Below are 18822 nucleotides of genomic sequence, written 5' to 3'. Positions count from 1 at the left end.
CCGGAGAGGAAGTGTCTATAGGAAGTTTCAGAGAGCTGTTCTTATCTCTTCAATCGCGTTTTAAAGTGAAGGAAGCAAACGCGGGACCTTCAAGTGCCGAGAGTGGCTTTCTCTGCCTCTCTACGCACATGCTCACACATGCGCGACAGACCTTGCGACGGAAGACACGAGAAAACCAGCTGCCTGCTGGCCCCCCTATCGAAGTAGACCGTCCTTCCAGTTTTTTTAGAAATCTTGTAACAGTAAAGCTCACCCTCCCCATTTCTATCGACGAACTCCATTCCTTTTCAAGAGACGCTCTGACGTCGGTCGGCGACTCTCCCGGGGTGGTACGGCCGCGGGTCGCTCTCTTGCGCATTGATTCCAGCACAGAGTTGGCTGGTGTACACTCACGCTGTGTTTTTCTTCCCAGTTTCTGGAACTTCCCTCACTCGGACTGCTTCCGGAGCGCCTTTATTGCACAGTGTCTGCGCGCCCTTCGCGTCCAAGGAGTCTCTTGAGATCGTCACCCTTTCCTCGTTTTGTTCCGGCTCCAACCATGACAGTGGAGAGTCTTCGGCGACGCCACCGCCCAGCTGTGGAGGCTTCGCCTGCTGAATGTCCAGAAGCGAAGGAAACAGACTCCAGTTTGGACGCGACTCTCCCCGCGCCGGTTCCACCCCCGCCGTCTGCGCGCTCTGAGGCGGACCTGCCGACCTGGACCCGCGCATGTCAGCGAAAAGAAGGCTCCATCTTTTCTTGGCAACTTCTTGTGCTTCTCGCCGTCGGAGTCGCACTCCGTCTGTTTCTTTACTCTGTGGGATTGACTCTTTCAGAGTCCACGGAGCCACTGGTTTCCCCCGCCTCCGCCTCCTTCTCGTCCTTCCGCGAGGCGCTCACGCTGCACGCGCTCTCCTTCTCGCCGTACACGGGCGGGGTGTACAGACAGCAGCCGCTGGTCTTCCTCAGTTTGAAGTGGCTGACCGGCGCAGGCCGCGGCGCGGACGAGAGTTGCAACACCAGCAGCTGTCAGTGGCGGTACTACCTTGTCTTGATTTTCATCGACTTGGTTGCCGCGACCGCCCTCGCTGTCGCCGCAGCAGAGGCCCGAACATGGGCGGTCAGTTGGAGACAGAAGGACTGGGAGAACTCGACAGACGTGACGCGGGAGAAAGGACCGAGCGAACGAGGCAAGACACTCGCGAAGGGGAGCGAGGAATCGCACCAGCAGCCGCGAGACGGCGTCGAAGAGATCGTCGCTACGCCGGCTCTCGTCGCAGCCAGCTACTTCCTCCACCCCATGACGGTAAGGCAAGAACTCTCGAGGCGCCAAAGTGACATTCAAGTCGTGAGGACGTTGAGTAGCGCTCCAGGGATGAGATCCAGACACCCTTTGTCCTCTGTGGTTGCTGTTCACCACCGCCACAATGGACTCTTGCTTGACCGTCAGAGAACAAGGGGTCTCTTTCTGCACCGCGGCAGAGAGAGGAACTGGAGAAGGGATTCATCGACCTTACATGCATCTAATCTCTGACTTTCTCGGCGTTTGTCTTTCTTCTCAGATCGGCGCCATTCTCTCTCTGACCATCCACACGCTTCCGCTGGCTTTCTTCGCGTCGGCTCTTGCCTGCGCAACTCGAGCTGGCTGGCTCTCCAGGTGGCTCTCTGTCGTTTTCTTCGGTTTTTCTCTTTATGTCGGACCTCCTCAGGCGCTGCTCCTCGCTCTCCCCTTGGCGCACCTGCTGCATGCAGTGCGGACTCAAACTGTACAGCGACTGGGTGAGTCTGCTGCTTCTCGCAGTCAGAGTCAATCGGTGGAAACAATTCTTTCTTTGCTAGCGCTCGTGGTGGGGGTCGAGACTTGAGCAGCAGGAGGAAGGGAAGGGGGAGAAAGTCGTGAACTTCGTCAGTAGTGCGTCCTCGCTTCCACGGTTTGGACTGCTGGTTTCGATCTTGAAGGTCTTTGACCCCCTGCTGTATCTTCTGTTGTGCTGTTCACGAGGTTTCCTGACTCACCGTTTGGAGGGGGGAGTTCATGAGGGCTCCTGTTGGATCAGAAACGTTCGAGGGCAGGAGAAGAGACCGCCTGGCACTCTTGTCCATGGAAATTGACTGACGAGGTGGATTCTGTCCCGAGCCGCTGTCACACAGCTATCTGCAGGTGTACATACACCTGCAGATAGCTGTGTGACAGCGGCAGGCGCCGGTGGACCTATGAGACTTCGCCTTCCTGCGAGTTTGTGGTTGCCTGCAGATCTCCTGGAGGTTTTGCCTTCTCCAAAGAAAGACATTCTTCCTGGCCTACTTCGCGGCACTCTTCTCTTCTTTGCGGGTCTGGCTTTCTGTGTCCTTCTCCACGTCGCTTCGTACTTTGCGTTGAGAGCGTACACCGCAGACGCTGCCGTAAGTCGCCCTGTGGATCTTTCCAGGGGAGAGCGAAAGAGACAAGTGTGCTGTAGCCCCCGGGAGTGTATTGTGTAAGAGACTGTTCTGCGAGGTGGACTCCTGGTTTAGACCTCTCCAGATTTAAGGCTCGGGAGTGACACTCAGTGATGGTATGGGTGCTGGTGCGACAAAGACGTCAGTGCATTGCCTATTTAGATTGGAGGCAAGATCTGCGTCGGCTGTTTAGGCGCCATTTAAGGGTCGAGCAGCTGCCTCCGTTTGAGCCCCAGAAGTGAGCAGACGAAAGAGCCAGCAGTTTTGGGGGCGTTTCCGTTCTGTAAGAGTCGATGTCAAGTAGCACTTGGACGAGTCTTGCTTTCCCACAGACACCGCCAGAGAGTCCACAAGAAGCGGAGCCAGAGAGCCCCCAATGTGCCGCTGGGGGAGTGCATGCGGCCGTCGCGTTTTCACCGGGGATCAGACCAAGGCGTTCCGTGACGGAACCAGGACATGGGGGACTTTGGAAAACGAGACTTCTCAGTTTCTTTGCTTCTTGCTCGGCTCTGGACCTCGCGAGAGAACGAGCGGGAAAGTTTTTCGTGTGCGTTTCTGGGGAGACCAAGAGCGGCGAGTCCAGGTGCTTTCTTTTCCGGTGAAACATTCGTTCTGCGTGTCTGGGTCGCGTCCGCGACGGTGTCCTTCTCGAGCGGAAATCGTTCTTGCAGCTGTGCGTCTCTGACAACTTCTGCACTCTGCGACGGGTCTCGTCTCTGTGCAGGACTACCTCGACTCCACGGTCGTCTCCATGTGGGGAGTGCGGGACCTCGGACCCAACCTGGGGATTTTCTGGTACATCTTCTCACTGGTGAGCTGAGTTCTCAACTGAGAAACGCACTCCCCTCCGTTTTGTTTCTTCCGAAGAAACCGAATAGCGAGGTCGGCGATCCGGCGCCTGTCTCTTGGAGGCAGAAAAACGACTGTGGCACAGATTGTCTCTTCCAGCGTTTCTCTTGGTTTCGGCTGGCACTTTCTTGGGGTCGGGGCCGTGGCTGAGAGAGCGCGCGCAGACGTCGACCGTCCTCAGAGTTCCAACTGCCCATTACAGTCGAGGTTTCTTAGGAAGTGCGAGAAGAGACGAAAAACTTTGAATCTCATTTGCGCGAGTAAACACCGACTTTCCAGTTTCTCTGCCGTCCTGCAGATCTTTGAAAGATATCGCCTTCTCTTCGTCATGATCTTTCAGGTGCGTCCACATCAGGTCTCTCCCACTGTCTCTGAAAAAGTCTCTTTCCGTCCTTTCTGCGGATCCGGTCTTGTCAAAGAGCCGCGACGCGAACACTAGCTACCACGTTCCATAAATGCAGTCCGTAATAAGGGTCTTTTCATTTCTGAGGAGGCAGAAGTTAACTCTCTGTTGTCGGCGCGGTTTCACACGGGATTTTCTCTGCATGCAATTCGTTTTTTCCTAAATCTGAACAAGTGAACGTAACTCCCACTGCTCTTCAGGAAACGCATGCGGAAGCCTCTTGGGAGCTGTAGCAGTTAATCCTATGAACTCGCCACACACTCAGGCGATGCGTTTCGTCGCAGACGCGCTACTCCAGGGTACTTTGTGCATGTCCAGTGTGCCTGAGTCGAGGAGAAGCCCCCGACTAGAGCTCTGCTGTCTCTTTTTGTCTTTCTGCCCCTGTCGACAGGGCCATTGCTTCATTCTCGTCGTTCCCCTCTTTGTCCGGATGTTCCGCTACCCTCTGGCGTACTGCCAGGTCGTCATCGCTGTGAGTCACAAGTCTCAGCTTTTCTTCTCGTTCCCGGGGTGCGCTGTCTCCACCGCCTGCCGTCCGAGGGCAGGACTTGTTTCAGAGTCCAAGTGTGCGTCTGAGGCCTTCGTTTGGAAAAAAGAGACATCTGTACATGTGCAGAGCAAAGTGTAGCCAAAAACGTTTTGTAACCAGCTCTAAATACGTTTTTCGTCTCGACTCTTCTCTAGTTTAGTCGCCACTGCTCTAGCTGTGATCTTTGTGTTTGTATTGCCGGCTTTGTACGGTGTCTCTTTGTCATCTATTTATCAAGTCGAGGAACATGTTGTTCGGGGACGGCGCTGCGCGCAGTGGCCAATCGTCATGTAGGTACCTAGACTTGAAGCTCCTACTTTATGACTCCACAAAAGCTCCAGTTGAACGATTTGCAGAAGAAAGGGGAAACATCAGGCTCGGATAAACTTGTTCCACCCTGAGATGAGCAGTCAACATCGCCAGCAGAGACGACACAGCAGCAGAGCTGCTGCAAAATCCAAACTGATTCGAACGAAACCTCCGGCCTTGGCTGTATCTGCTGTCTGCATGCAGATCGCCCTGCTCTTTCAGCCGTCTTTCTGCATATCGGATTCCGCGTTCCTTGTGGTAAGTCCGGTGGGGAAGTTTCGCTCTTGCGGTGAAACACACTGTTTCAACAGTTGACGCTCACTCGTACTGTAAACGTTACTGGGTTTATCACGGGTATCTAGAAGAGAACAATTAGTTCTTTGCCTGGAGGTTTGGTGTGCTCCGTACAGTTGTAGGTAAAAGGTATGTTGGAGGTTTAGCCTGGCGTCCGGCCACATAGATTCGTTTGATCGTCATCCACGGTGAATCTTTTCATTTTGTGTATAACTGTTTGAAAAAGACAAGTTTTGGCCGGGGTGGGCCTTCTGGACACAAAGAGCGTAAACATGTCGGGACGAGAGTTCTTAGCAGTGAAGTAAACAGAGCGATACGTCCGTGCATTACCAAGCAATGCGTCGTCCTACTTCTTCTGCACTCGGTTAGCGCCTACGTGACTTCGCAGTTTAAGTTGAGGAGTACTTTGGTTACAGTGGCGTCGAACAGACATAACCGAGTGTCAACGCAAATGCACAGACGGACATCATCAATCCGTCTCCGGTGTGTACCTACTTGACTCCTGAGTTCACGTCAGAAGGATTATTCTCTACGGCGAGTCCAGTCACATTCATGAGCCTCCCGTGATCGTCGATAGTCGTAAGAGTTTGCGGGAGGGTGGGGTGGCAAAACGCAAGTCGAAGAAACAGATGCATTATAGCCGCGAATCCAGCTTTTGGCGCAAGCATGTTGTTGTGACTTGTCTGCCGATCGCCTCAGAGTCTTCTCATCAGTCGGTGGCACATAGTGGAAAGGAAGGTCGCCTTCGTCAAGCTGGTAAGACACCCGAACATCTGAGTGACACACTGACTGCGGATCGTGGGGGCGGAAACATTTTGACATGTATCCCCATTCATGGAAATCACCCAGATTTCACTGGCTGTATTTGTGAAACGCGATCAGTTCATCTATCGACGAAGGCATATTCAAAGGGAATGCCGGGATAAGAAAAGGCCTTGGCATTTTGTGCGTCTAATTCCTTTCTTCTCAATTGGTGCACCTCTCGATAAAACGTTGTACCCGCCACATGTCAAGTTCGTCGTGCCTACTTAGCTCACGAAGCACTCGTGTGAGGGTTCTAAAGTATCGTTTCAAATCCGCTCCATGTGGATTCAGGTTCAATGTATTTGACTCCCTGGTTCAGGGTATTCTCGGTGTTTCTCGAAGGAATGTTTATTGTTGACGTGGAAGGTGCGCTGTGTCAGGAGTCAGTAGCATCGGTCGTCCTCTCTCCTTCTGCTCTCTATACAATTTTTTCGAGAAAGTAGACTAAACTGCACAAAGGTACTAGAGACGCGACAAGTCCTTCCTGTCCCAGGCGCTCTTTTTCTTCACCCGAATTCGCCGTCCTCTGTCTTTTTTGTTGTGTACAGATCGTCGTCGCTTTCGTGGCTGTCTCGATCTACCCCGTGACGACAGAGCTGTGGCTAGGCCGGAACACAGGGAACCCGAACTTTGTCTACAACATTCAGATTATCTTTCAAGTCTTCATGGGTAAGGCGGTCTGTGCACGGCATACGCACCCCTTGTAATCGGCGTACTTGTTTTGAAAGTGGACGTGACTCATTTTTATAGATCTTGTTGTCATTTGAATTCACAGTGAGGGGAAGGCGTGACCTGTAATCGACCGTTTTTCTTCTTTCGCTCGAAACAGTCTCTTCCCCCGACGACAGGCCGTTGCAGTCCGGTGCAGTGTGAGGTTGTCCAAATGTATAAAAGAGGCGTGGCTACGACTTTTCACATTGTTGTTTCTGTTTGCATGTTGCCTCTTCGTCCGTCCTCGTTGTCTTTGGTACGGAAAGAGTCACGTCGGAGTAAGCTGTTGTTAGAGTGAAGTTACGCTCCGATTTTACAGAACGCAGTTGTCCTTCCAGGACCCCTAGTCGTGGAACACTGGGTCTCTCAGGTGTATGTACACCTGGCCGAAGGCTCCAGAATGGGACGTACACCTGTAAACCGAGCTGTTGGACTGCGGCAGATATAGTTGCGCAACTGCTAAAAGCAAAAGCGATCCCTGGCTGTCTAAATGAAGGAGGTAACTTGTTGTAGTGCATCCGTCTGGTGGATGCTCTCGTGCCGGACCAAGAGACGGGGAAGCGATTCTGTTGGTACCAGTGGACTTCGTTTCAGTTCACGCGACTAGGATGACACCTCGAGCTCGGGTGGCGCTTGTGTGTGGTTCGATTCACAGGTTTTCTTATCTTGGAATGGATCAAGGGCGTCATTCTAGACCGAGTCTTTACTTCGTCTGAATCTTTTGAAAAGAGGGAAAAGACAGCTTAAGCTGAGTCGACCGCTTCGGCGCGGGAGGTTGCTCGACCCTGTCTCCTCGAGAAGAATGTTGCCAAAGAGCGAAAGTTCGTTTTCCTGAGTCCTGGGAAAACCCGCGTTCCCTCTACGTTTTTTTCAGTGTGAGGGAGTGGATAGGGATTGTTGCTGTTTTTATATGTATCGGCATGCGTAATGAAGGCACTAGTGAATGTCACAGGGCGAACTCTAGTGCTGACAGTCTTAGAGCTGTGGTTTATAGAAGCTTGTTCGAATTGATCCAGCAACCAGACGAGTCTGGTTTCATGGCTGCCGATGAAACGATTTAACTGGGGCCGCTTCTCAGCTGAAGCATTTTGGCAGAACGCAGCCCCGTAGCATGGGAAGAATGCCATTTTCCGCCTTACCCTTCTGCTGGTTAGGGTCTCATGCGTGTAGGATATTCGGAAATCGGTGTGGAGCGGGTGTGCTCTGGTAAAGTTTTCTTGTGTACCTGCGGCCAATGCACAGAGAACATGCCCCATCACCGAATGTCTTTCTGACGTTTTCTCGTCGAAAGTTGTCTTCTTTCTGGCCGTCTGGGGTGTGGCTGTCCTCGAAAGCAGTCCTTAGGGTCTTAAAACAACTTTAACGTTTCTTGCATCTACCTTCATGTGGAGAAGCAGCTTTTTTCTTGGTTCTTGTTAAAGGGTACGACACCATCAGATACAGGTCTTACCCTGAACAGAAGCACAGGGCTTCCACACATGGGTTCACTTGGGAGAATAACGCGTATCGCCTAATCCATGAATGCCAAAAGATTCACGCAAAAGAATTAGAGGCGCTGGGATATGCTACCCAGATGAATACAACAAACACAAGGGTGGGTGTACCTTCCCTGGGGGTTCGTACATAGTTACTCGCATGTCGATGCACTTTTAACACCTAACAATATATATATATATATATATATATATGCATGCGTATCACAGCACATCACATTATATCGACGTTGCTGTCGATTGAAGAACGGCAGATTTCGTTGAGCTGAGACAATCATGCCTGTCCTAGAGAAACATCGCTACGTAAACAGCGTTTCCGCGGAGTGCAGACTTGCTCAGCCATCGTGGCTGAGCCTTTATTGGTTCCCAATTCACTCTCGATTTAGGAAGGCAACACGGAGGATCTATATCAAAAGGGGACCCGCCTGCGTTTGATAGTGCTAGCACTGTACCGGAATTGTTATTGTAAAAGGCCTAAGCCACTGTAGATGGCGGAATCTTCACGTCCTCTGTAGTAAAGCAGATGGTATTTTAGGCCAGCGCATGAGTTTCCGTCACAGCTTCTGACTTCTGGGGAGTATGTATCAAGTTTATTTCTTAGTTGGAAGGATACCCGCGGCACAGGAACAGTGTTGCATGACCTCTTCTACACCGAGGAGCGTAGCACACTGTCGAGGACGTCTAAAGCCCATTCGCGTTTTCAGTTCTTGTGAGCGCCTGCTTTGCACCATTTTGCCTGCTGTTTAGAACGAAAAGGTCATTCAGAATCTTGTTTTGTCTTCAGGGGTATTAGAACACGTCTTGCACAGCTTGTTGATGTGTGTCCATCCAACTGGGGTACCCCGAGTGTAGGCGAACGGTGGACGGAAGAACTGGTTGCCCTGACAAGAAACTGTATTTCATTTTCTTTTTGGGGGTTGCTTTTGGACCACGAGTTTTGTGTATGTGCGCCTGTACGCAACAATCTGTTTGCGTTCAGAACACTGTTCAAAAATAGGCATGGCTGGGTCTCCCATTGCTTCTAATTCGTTTGCGCTTTTTGCGCGCAGATCGCTGCCAAAAAATAGGCAGGATTTGCATCATCGCTTCTCCTCTCGTCGACGCGCCAAGACGAGCTTTTAACGGTTCGAAGAGCGTAGCTAATCTCTACACTCAGCATCCGGATCATCTTTCACTTCCTCGTTTCTGTACTTCCTTTCTCGGTGTGTGTTCCAAGGGAGAGGTCCCTGTTTCGTTTCGTATCGTCGCTTTAACAACGAAGGAAGTACCTGTCTCCTTCTTTGCTTACGAACTGTGTTCGGTGTTTCCGGAAAGTGAATTTCCCTAGATATTTCCCCCGTGGTCAACATGGTGCGCCTTTTGGCTTCCACTCTGGTGCCGCTGGCGGCAGGTCTCGCCTGCTTGTCTGGCGCGAATGCTAAGGGTGTTCCTCCGCCTCCACCCGTGGTCCAAGAAGTGTGCGAGACTGTTCCGTACCAAGTTCAGGCGACTTGCTACAAGGATGTGACAAAGAAGAAGCCGTATTCCTGTCCAGAAACTATGGAAAAGGAGGTTTGCAAAAACGTTCCGGTTCAAGTGCCGGACACCTGCTACAAGCAGACAATGCAGCGGGTCCCGTACTCGTGCCCTAAGACTCAGTACAAGACCGAATGCTACGAGGTGCCGAACACGTGCAAAAAGACCGAGTACAACACCGAGACCTTTGAGTGCGGCAAGGAGGTTTGCAAGAAGGTCCCGGTCGAGGTTCCCGACACTTGCTACAAAACCGTGATGGAGAAGGAGGCTTATCCGTGCACGAAGTCGAAGGCCGAGCAATTTTGCTCCGAAGTGCCCTACACTGTCAACAAGACATGCTACAAGGAAGACTCCAAGACGGTGCCGTATGCATGCACGAAGACTGAATACAAGAAGCAGTGCCACCAAGTGCCGTTCCAGGTCGACAACACCTGTTACAAGACCGTGATGAAGCCGGAGGAGTACAAGTGCAGCAAAACCACGTACGAAGACAGCTGCACCGATGTCGCTGTCCAGGTCCCCGACACCTGCTACCGCACTGTCGATCAGAAGAAGGCTTACAAGTGCAAGAAAACGCTGACGAAAAACCAATGCACGAAGGTTCCAGTCCAGGTTCCAAGCACATGCACGAAGACGGTGATGTCAAAGGAGGCGTACGACTGCTCGAAGACCGAGTTCCGCACCGAGTGCACCGACGAAGTCGAGCAAGTCCCGTGCATGGGCAAAGAGTGCAAGCTGCGCCAGCTGAAGAAGAAGCGCGTCTGCAGGCAGGTCCCGTTCACCAGCAAGAACGTCTGCTACAAAAATGTGCCCACGGAGCAGACGTACAAGTGCAGCAAGACTGAGTACCAGGAGCAGTGCGAAGAGGTCCCGTACGAGGTTCCCGACACCTGCTATGAGACTGTGCAAGTCCAGCAGCCGTACAAGTGCTCGAAAACCGAGTACAAACAGTCCTGCAAGAAGGTTCCCGTCCAAGTTCCCGACGTCTGCACCCGCCAAGTGCCCACAAAGGAACCGTACTCCTGCCCTAAGACAGAGTACAAGCAAGAGTGCGAAGACGTTCCCGTTCAGGTACCAGACACCTGCCACAAGCAGGTTCCGATCAAGGTCCCGTACAGCTGCCCGGAGACCAAGTACCGCACGAAATGCGAAACCAAGATGGTGCCATTCGAGGACACTTGCTACAAGTCTGTCCCGCGCAAGCAGCCGTACAAATGCTCCAAGACGACCATGGAGAAACAGTGCGAGTATGTCCCCAAGACCTGCAGCAAGAAGGTCCCGACCGAAGTCGAGTACCCCTGCCCCCGAAAGGAGTGCAAGAAGGTGCCATTCGAGGTCGACCACACGTGCTACAAGAACGTCCCCTCCAAGGAGGCCTACAAATGCTCCAAAACCGTTATGGAAAACCAATGCTCCACACAGTCTTACACGGTCCCCAAGACTTGCTACCGCGAGGACGTGAAACAGCAAGCGTACCCGTGCTACGAGACCAAGTACAGGACTCAGTGCAAGTCGAAGAAGAGCATGCCAGCTCCGATGCCGATGTCCAAGTCAGTGCCCGTCATCGCCACCAAGGGTGGGATGTAAAAGTACACATATCCGAGAAGTGTTTCTCCCGCGTGATCTGCTGATTCAACGCTTCGCTATTTGTGCCACATATACATCCGGACACTAGCTCGTGGGCGTGTGCGCGTTATATACAAACAAACGTCGACTGTAAGACAGACACATTCACTCTTAAGTTCTTCATCCGGTCTCCCACTTCCCGAATGTACCAGTTTTGCCAACTTAAGATCTACGGCTCTCCACAGATTACGAGCAGCGGGACTACCACCCCCCCCCCTGACGGAACTTCTCACCTCATGTTTCTCGCGGCTTCACTGCTGAACACAATCCTATACGAATGTTCAAACATTTGAACGGCATACCCGGTCCGAATGAGAGCAGCTTCAATGACTAGCGGTACGTTTAGGACTGGATTACATGCGCCAGTTTTAGTATGCGTTGGAAGCTGAGAGACGGCATCGTTAGTGAACGCGGGGTATTCCTGCACACGGAATCCACGGGTGTGGATATTGTAGTTTGGTTGTACATATTGACCACCGGTCATGTCTTCAAGATTGAGGTGAAGGACCTTCAAAGACAGCGTCAACGTACTGTGGCATACAGATGCAACGATCTCGCAACCGTTGTCACGCTACCAAACCTAGAGTTCACTCACTACGGGAGTTTGGTACATTTTTAGGAAGAGGCGGAACCATGACGGGATATCTGTTTTCAATGTGCCGGTCGTCTTCGCTGAGCTACGGGTTGACTGCCTTCGCCAACAGGGTGAGCCCCACTGCCTAGGAACTTCAGTCCACATCGCTGTCAGCACGGAGAGAATTGGATTTCTTCTTCCCAGTTGGCTGGCACGCCACGCTACAGAATTAAATAGTTCGCAGCCGACTCCACAGAGTTCCTTGTAAGGCAACAGACTTAACATTTCTGAGAGATAGGGCACCACTGATATCCTTCTCTTGAGCCACACATACTGTCAATTTCTGTATGAACATCTTGACCTAACGCTGAAGCCAAGGCATCCTACAAGGGCTCTTCTCATCGTCCACTTAACACAGCTGAGCCCGTCTCTGGTGCCTGGGACGAAGTCCACCTTGGCTCGTCAAGCGTTTGCGTTTGACAGGGATAGAATTAGATTGCATTTTCGTGTCGGATTTACGGTTTTGACTAAAGCGACACGTTCTCCATCGGTATCTGACTTCAGGGTTAATGCCTGCACACACAAGAGCCTTGGTGTTTCTGTATATGCACATCAGTGCTGTGTTTCGTTTTTTCGCACACATCAGCCGGGTGTCCCCTCTCCATCTCTGCGAGCCTCCCACAAAAATGTGTTCCTTCGTCTCGGGAGGACGTTCTCTCCTCACTATAGCGATGGATGGCTGAAACTCTTTTGCCTGGCGTATCGCGGTCAGCCGCCGCCATGGTCTTGAACGCGTCTAATGTCTCCTGGGAAATGGGATCCTCTTAGCAGAAAGCTTCCTTCTGGTATCGCAGTCCTCCTCGCAACTCCTACCACAGTTTCTGTCCTTTGTTGGACGGCTTCTAGCCCTCGGAAAGGTGATTTCAGCCTGGACTCAAGACGCCAGCAGAAGAAGCTACGTCATGTCGCATCTCTCGCCTATCCCGTGATGAGCCTGCAGTATCAAGTCTCCGTCAATTTCACAATCCTCGATTCTGATCGCATCTGCTTCTTCTCATTTCGCCTGCCCTTTTAGTTGCTGTCTCGGAATCGTCAGGTGAAGCGGCGAGTATGTTCGGCAGTCCCGCGTTGTGGGGACTCTCCAGGGACTTCCGTGCATGCACGAAATCGTTTTTAAATTACCGCCACCAGTTTGAAATAACTTTACTCTAGCTCTAGTGAGGTTACCGCGTTGCCTCACCATTGAAGCTCGCTTCTGGCCTTCAGATTTTTTCGAGAGCCGCTACCAGCTCTTCCAAAAATACCGTCAGCATCGCAGAAGTTGATGAAAGCGCGCCAGCAGCAGCGGGAGCAGGCAGCCACTGCTCATGCATCGAGGGGAGCAAATTGAACTAGTTCAAGTCTCTCAAATGAAGATCAACACGAACAAATGTCGTCGCCACACCACGAGGCTTCCTCAAGGTGTGTCGACCCTGCCCGCTGCCCTGCGAATTCGTTTCTTCAAGTGCCTAGCTTGCATTGCATCGTTGTGTCACGTAACTCCGTCAAACCTAGCGGTGCTTCAGAGATTGGGCTCGCTCCTCGCCCCTCACAGAGGCCCTCCCGGCACTTGGGCGTCGAATACGACAGTGACGCGAGCCAAAGGTTTTCAGTAGTGTTACTCGACGGCGGGGACTTTGACTGGACTTTTGACGAATATGGAAACTATGAGTTTGCCGAAACTTAGTCTTTCACTGATCTGGAAGGAGCCACAAGCTGCAGGGAGCTCGGATCAGGAGCCCGATGCAGCCTCCAGGAAGGTTCATCGTCCACGAAAAACGCACCACTGACGAGGACATGGACGGTGAATTCAAACGGCATGCGCTGCTTCAGCGTCACTGAACGGCAGCCTTTCGGTGGAGAATGCACGCGTGTGGCGTCGCGACAGTCGATGCTGCTGACTTTCCTCATCCGCAACAGACAGAAGGATCAGAGACAAGGGAGTCGCTGTCTTGGGTGTCTTAAGCAGTTCAGTGGGATGCTGGTGTACAGCAATCCTATCGAATCTGGTCTGCATAGGGTTCGGGAATCAGAATGCTGTGAAGAAACCTGCTGCTTGCTAGGGAACGGTTGTGAGAAATCGGATGTTTTGAAACACTTCATTTCTCTTGCAGCGCTTCTTGAGGCGGTCACGGCCACATTCGTAGAGCCGAGAAGAGTTCCGCTTCTCGAGAGGCTCGTGCAAGCCATCGGCGAGTGAAAGCGTATGCGAAAACGGTAACCGCTCTTGTATAACTCACGAAAGCGGCTGCCACAGCGTGCAACATCCGAATTCCCCATCTTGCGGCTACATCTCCAACTCGCTGCTGAACTCCAGTACATTTGCACAAGGCGCTAGTGGAGTAATTCTAACCGCTAGAGTCGCGATGCGGTCGTGACCGTGGAACGTCTGGTAGCTGGAACTGCGTTTGATTGGCATCTCCGGTCCCACCGGCTTTCGCTTTTTCTCTCCAGAACTCTAGAGCCTATTCTTGCTCTCTCTACTTCACTCACTCGAGGTCGAGAGGCGGAAGCTATGGCGGCCGCGCGCATCCTCGTCGCTCTTTTGCTGCATCTCGGCGACGAGCTTTCTACCGACATGGCTCAGGTGAGATGACATGCATTCAAGTACACGATGTTCGTGTGAAACAAAACTTTAGGCTGCTACCCAGGATGTCTTGGTCCCCGGAAGTAACGAAAGTATCACCCAATGGGGTAGATCGATTGTCTGGACTTCACCCACATCTCTATAGTGCCGTTGTATGACTACGCTTGCTGGACAACCACTGTTACGCAGAGTATGGAGTGTCACTGGGTTCCCTGCGGCTGGTTTGTGTTCAGGTGTCTCCCCTCTTCCCACGATTTCCTCCGGACATAGAAGGCGAATATTGTCATCCGTCTGAACTGGGAAACACTCACAGAGCCTCTCTTCTTGGATTCTCCCTGGTGACGCGTGCTGTCGAGGGTTTCTTCAGTCAGGGTATTCAAACTCCGCTGGGGCTTCACGACCCGTGACCTGCATGTATTTGCTTCCCTGCGTTGGTGCTCTCGCATGCAACGTTGGGCTCTTTCTGCAGCACTTATCTCTGGCTGCTAGACAAGCAGCGGCTACTCAGTCGACCCCTGGAGCTCGAGGTGAGGCGGCTGTGCTGCTGGCGCTGTCTGTGTTCTGTATCGTGACGAGACGCAGAACGCGACTTTAGAAGATTCTCTTTGTGGAGAGGAAAAACACAGCGTGGGAACCCCGCGGGAAGACAAAGGGCTCTTCATCTTCCTCGAGAGCCGGTTAGGCCGTCTGATTCCTGTCCTCGCATGCTGGCGGCCTGTGGAGCTTTTGCCTTCCGAGTCCATCTCGTTCATCGGGGACAGAGAAGATGGGAACAAACCCCCCCTTTCTCCACTTCGAACAGAATCGACGGTGAAGATGCAGAGACCAAGAACAAAAGAGAGGACAAGAGGGAAGACACGATAGAAGACGTTCCCTCTCAGCATTCGGGACACGAGTCGCAGAGAAACCCGCACCCCCGCAGCCCAACAACAGGTGCCTTCATTTCGGGTGCTTCGTCTTTTACCTGCACTTTGAGAGCAAGCGGCAGATGCACACCAGGCGAGCGAAATGACGCTTTGGCGAAGGATGCAGAGGCGGAGCTCCTCTTGCTGCTCCAGACCCTGCAAACTCTCGAATGGTCGTTGACCGACCGAGAGCTGCCGAAGTGGACTCGCGGGTGAGCCGAATTGGAGCGTCTCTTGAAAGTCGACAGGGCCACAAAAAGACGCAAACGTACGAGCAAATCGTGACGCGCGTGCCGGGACGCGACCCTGCTGTAGAAACGCAGCACTGCACAAGGCGGAAACTAGCAAGAAGAAATTGTTTGCTTTGTGCGTAGGGAAGTCTGCAGGACACCCTAAACAGTGAACGGCTTTATACTAAAATCAGGGAGGCTGTTCTTCCCGCGCGTTTGCTTGATGCGGCTGTTGGCACTCGTTGAACTCATGCAGCAACACGCCAGAGTGCCCTGGTCTCGCCGCCACACTGGATGCGCCTTGAATGCACGCACGCATCTAGGCATTATAAGGTGTCTACGGCCACCACAGAGCGCGTCACGTCACATGGTCTTTGACATCCTGCTTTTCTGTTTTTCACACCCAGGGGCGTTGTGTGGCGGTGCGCCGTCTCGGTGTTCCTGAACACACCAAGAGATCAATCGTCGAACCTTCTTCCTGTTCTCATCAACACTGAAATCTCTAAGCTGCGGTCACTCGCCACAGAGGGACGCATGTGCGCCGCTGCGGTGCAGGAAGAGACTCGAGCGGCTGCTGATCCAACCTGGTTGACTTCTGCAACCACCGTCGTTCGCTCTAAGCCGTACGGACAGCTGCGTACCTCGTCTTCAGCTCTGAAGGGCCCAGATCACTCTCCGACGCTTTCGCCCACCTCCTCTACGACCCAGAATCTGTCAAAGAGATCATCGTCAAGGCCGCCCTCGGTCACCTCCTTGGCGGCGTCTCAAGGTCATCAGGAAACGGCTGCAGCGTCCGCGCTTTGAGAGTTACTGGAAGACTGAAGACCGCTATTCGCCGTTTCCTCACGACATGAAGGCGGTCGACGAAAGTGCGTTCCTTTACACCCGTGAGGCACAGGGGGCCTTCTCAGCAGCGGAAAAAAGACCGATATACGAGTTCGGCTGAGGCTCTACATTCCTTTTATGGTCGACGCTCTAGAACTTCTGGGCAGGAGCAACGAAGCCTGTTTTGTGCTGCACCTGCGATCAGCGAGTCGCACCGAACAACAGATCAGCGACCCTTTTTTTCGAGCAGTGGCCAGAACCATGGCTGGAAGTGACGGAAATGGTGACGTATCTTGTGCGGCGCTGGCTTCCACGTTGTTGTTGGTCGCTCCTGAGGTTCAGTCTACCCAGGAGAAACGAAGTGGAAGGCAGGTACCAACAAACACCACTCTCACGATATGCTTGATAGAGTGGAAGACGCAACAGCAGCTGCACTTTGCTCGGAGCGTCCTCAGAGGCTCATTCCAACAACACCTGCTCGAGGGATCGGACTTCGTCGACTGTCTGCTCGGGTTTCGGTCCACTCGGCATTTCGCCGGTGATAGAGGACGGGGCTCCGGGCAACAAGAACACTTTGCAGAGACTCTCGCAGTCGATGTTTTCGAGGTGATTCTCGGAAGTGCACTTCTGCGGTTTCAGATTTTACCACGGAAAAACGCAACCGCGTGTTTGTCCTGGATGAGGCAAAGATTCGTGGGGAGACACGAGGGCAATCGTCCGGTTAGAGAACCTCATCATGCCTCCATTTACACTACAGGCACTCTATGTGTTTTCTTGCGTTGTCTGAAGTGTTTTCAATTTAAGCATGTTATATCAGGATGCCACGTCAGTAACTTGCAGCCTTACTTTATTAGAGGCGAATGCGTTGCTGAACAAGCAAGGGATGAGGGGCCCCCGGTGTTCGCGAACTCGCCTGCTTTGGCCTCGGTCTTCAGACGGGGACGCTGGGGACTTCATTGGACTACGGGTGCGTCCATGTTGTACAAATGATTCCATTCGCCCGTTAAGGTGAACTGCGATAATCTAATGCCTTTTGTTTCACATGCTGGGCCCGAACAGTGAAGGAGTGCGTATTTCAGTGCATGGCTTCGAAACCGAGGTAGATCGACGCAAACTCTGCGGGCGAACGGTTTTTCGAGGTTCGCTGTCTTCTGTGGTGTATGTACACTACTCAGGTCTTGAAAGGCGGCTGTAACCGCGCGAAATCTGTTGAAGTTCGTGAGTTACATCGGGACAAGCAGCGGCAAACAAAATACACAGCTGCGTCTTTTGACTTTGATAACTGACCTTATGATTTGAATCCCGTGACACGGGTTCCCTATGAAAACTGTTCAAGCGGCCTGCTGGACCGCAATCTTTCCTTCGAATAGTTTGTGTGAGAAAGTGGTGGTGTTTGGAATACCGCGCTCGATCATTCAAGCTGTGATGCTCAAAAGCAATACTGAAACGGTCTATATTCTGTCGCCCCGCTGTCCACGTTGAAACGCGGGTAGGAAACATATGTTTTCCTCGGGGCAAAACCAGGCAAGAGAAAGCAAATGGAATGCAGCATTCTTCATGCCCCATCATACCGCCCTAGACAGAACTATCGGAGTAATTTGTTCGGCAGCAGGCTGTACTGAAAACACTGGTCCAGAATATGGCACTATGCTGCGTTTTTAGTCAAACTGATTCGCTGCCGTGAGGGTCAATTCAGCTGTATTGTTTGGCCTCTTTCCTATGAAGGAGACGCTGGAAACGGCTCTTGGAAACTCCGCGGAGCCTCTACAACGGTTAAGAAACTACGACAGGAACGCTCTTGGGGGCTTGCAGTTATTAGCGCACTGCAATGCATTAGGGCGCTCTCACGGCAACATCTACATTACTTTTTGTCATCTACCGAAATACCCGTAGCCCTGGGCCGCCGTCTCCTCGTAAGCGGCACCAGGCACGGCTGTCTGCCTTCATTTTGGTCAAGTGCGTAATCCTACACAATTTTGCAACTGTTTTCTATCAATGGAGAATTATGGAGAAAAGGGGACACGTTTTTTTGACTCATTTCTGAATTAGGGAGTGCTGCATGTACTTGTTGGGTGTCTTGCTTTGAGTGATTTCTGTGTTCCTTCTTCTACGCTTTAGCTTTTAGAGTACGCATTCGTAATAGGGCAAATGTTTCCTTGCAATCGCATATCTGTCCACCTTGTGAATCCATATCACGAGTAACAGGGATCAACAAGTTCAAACTTCATTGTGTCCGATCACGGACCGTAGGAGAGACAGTGAAACGGTCACACATAGAACGGAGGACTCTCGCGCTGTATCCCGCGAAACACACGAAACTTTCACCATCCAAGGACCCATGATTCTTGAAAGAAAAAACCTTTCCAGCGAAAACCCAACAAAATACTACACAGCAGCTAAACCTGACCCGGCGACGGGGTTCCTGTCACACGCAGCTCAAAAAGTCGAGGTTCAGGGATTCTGCCTACACTGTTGTGCACTCCACTGAAAATGGGGAAACAGAGACAACAAGAACACGTCGTTGCTGCAGAAAAACATGAGTAAGCAAGTGCTCTAGCGGCAATTTAGATGACATATTATACACACCTTTCTTCCTAGTAAAAGTATGTGCCTGTAGAACTTGCAGGTACTGCATGCGCGGGTATGTCTTCGCGCTGTTCGGATGCTGTGCCTCTCGTTGTCGTTTCATCTGGACTGCCGACGACTCAAAT

General features: G+C 52.2%; 2 protein-coding genes across 2 annotated transcripts; both read left to right on the top strand.

The window, feature by feature from the left end:
• Window positions 1–46: 46 nt before the first annotated feature.
• On the top strand, window positions 47–7663 carry TGME49_275568 (GPI transamidase subunit PIG-U protein). The gene is made up of 10 exons (XM_018781726.1): window positions 47–1285; window positions 1542–1758; window positions 2234–2382; window positions 3143–3229; window positions 3566–3607; window positions 4062–4142; window positions 4713–4766; window positions 5502–5558; window positions 6155–6275; window positions 6973–7663. The coding sequence occupies exons 1-10, from the start codon at window positions 539–541 to the stop codon at window positions 7062–7064; spliced, it is 1647 nt and encodes a 548-aa protein (XP_018635164.1). The 5' UTR covers window positions 47–538; the 3' UTR covers window positions 7065–7663.
• Window positions 7664–8983: 1320 nt separating this feature from the next.
• On the top strand, window positions 8984–11070 carry TGME49_277572 (Toxoplasma gondii family D protein). Its single transcript, XM_018781772.1, has one exon. It carries the CDS (start codon window positions 9158–9160, stop codon window positions 10910–10912), a length of 1755 nt encoding a protein of 584 aa, XP_018635163.1. The 5' UTR covers window positions 8984–9157; the 3' UTR covers window positions 10913–11070.
• Window positions 11071–18822: the final 7752 nt, after the last annotated feature.

Source organism: Toxoplasma gondii, chromosome XII, assembly GCF_000006565.2.
Source record: "Toxoplasma gondii ME49 chromosome XII, whole genome shotgun sequence".
Classification (NCBI taxonomy): Eukaryota; Apicomplexa; class Conoidasida; order Eucoccidiorida; family Sarcocystidae; genus Toxoplasma; species Toxoplasma gondii.
Note: the sequence above shows the minus strand (reverse complement) of the source record. Positions and strands in the feature narration are given on the sequence as shown.

Bases quoted from the DNA above. Each gene is read 5' to 3' on its own strand.
- TGME49_275568 (XM_018781726.1), top strand. From the start codon at position 539: ATGACAGTGGAGAGTCTTCGGCGACGCCACCGCCCAGCTGTGGAGGCT. The intron at 3,608-4,061 runs GTGCGTCCACAT...CCCTGTCGACAG, and splicing joins TCTTCGTCATGATCTTTCAG to GGCCATTGCTTCATTCTCGT. The intron at 4,143-4,712 runs GTGAGTCACAAG...GTCTGCATGCAG, and splicing joins ACTGCCAGGTCGTCATCGCT to ATCGCCCTGCTCTTTCAGCC.
- TGME49_277572 (XM_018781772.1), top strand. From the start codon at position 9,158: ATGGTGCGCCTTTTGGCTTCCACTCTGGTGCCGCTGGCGGCAGGTCTC.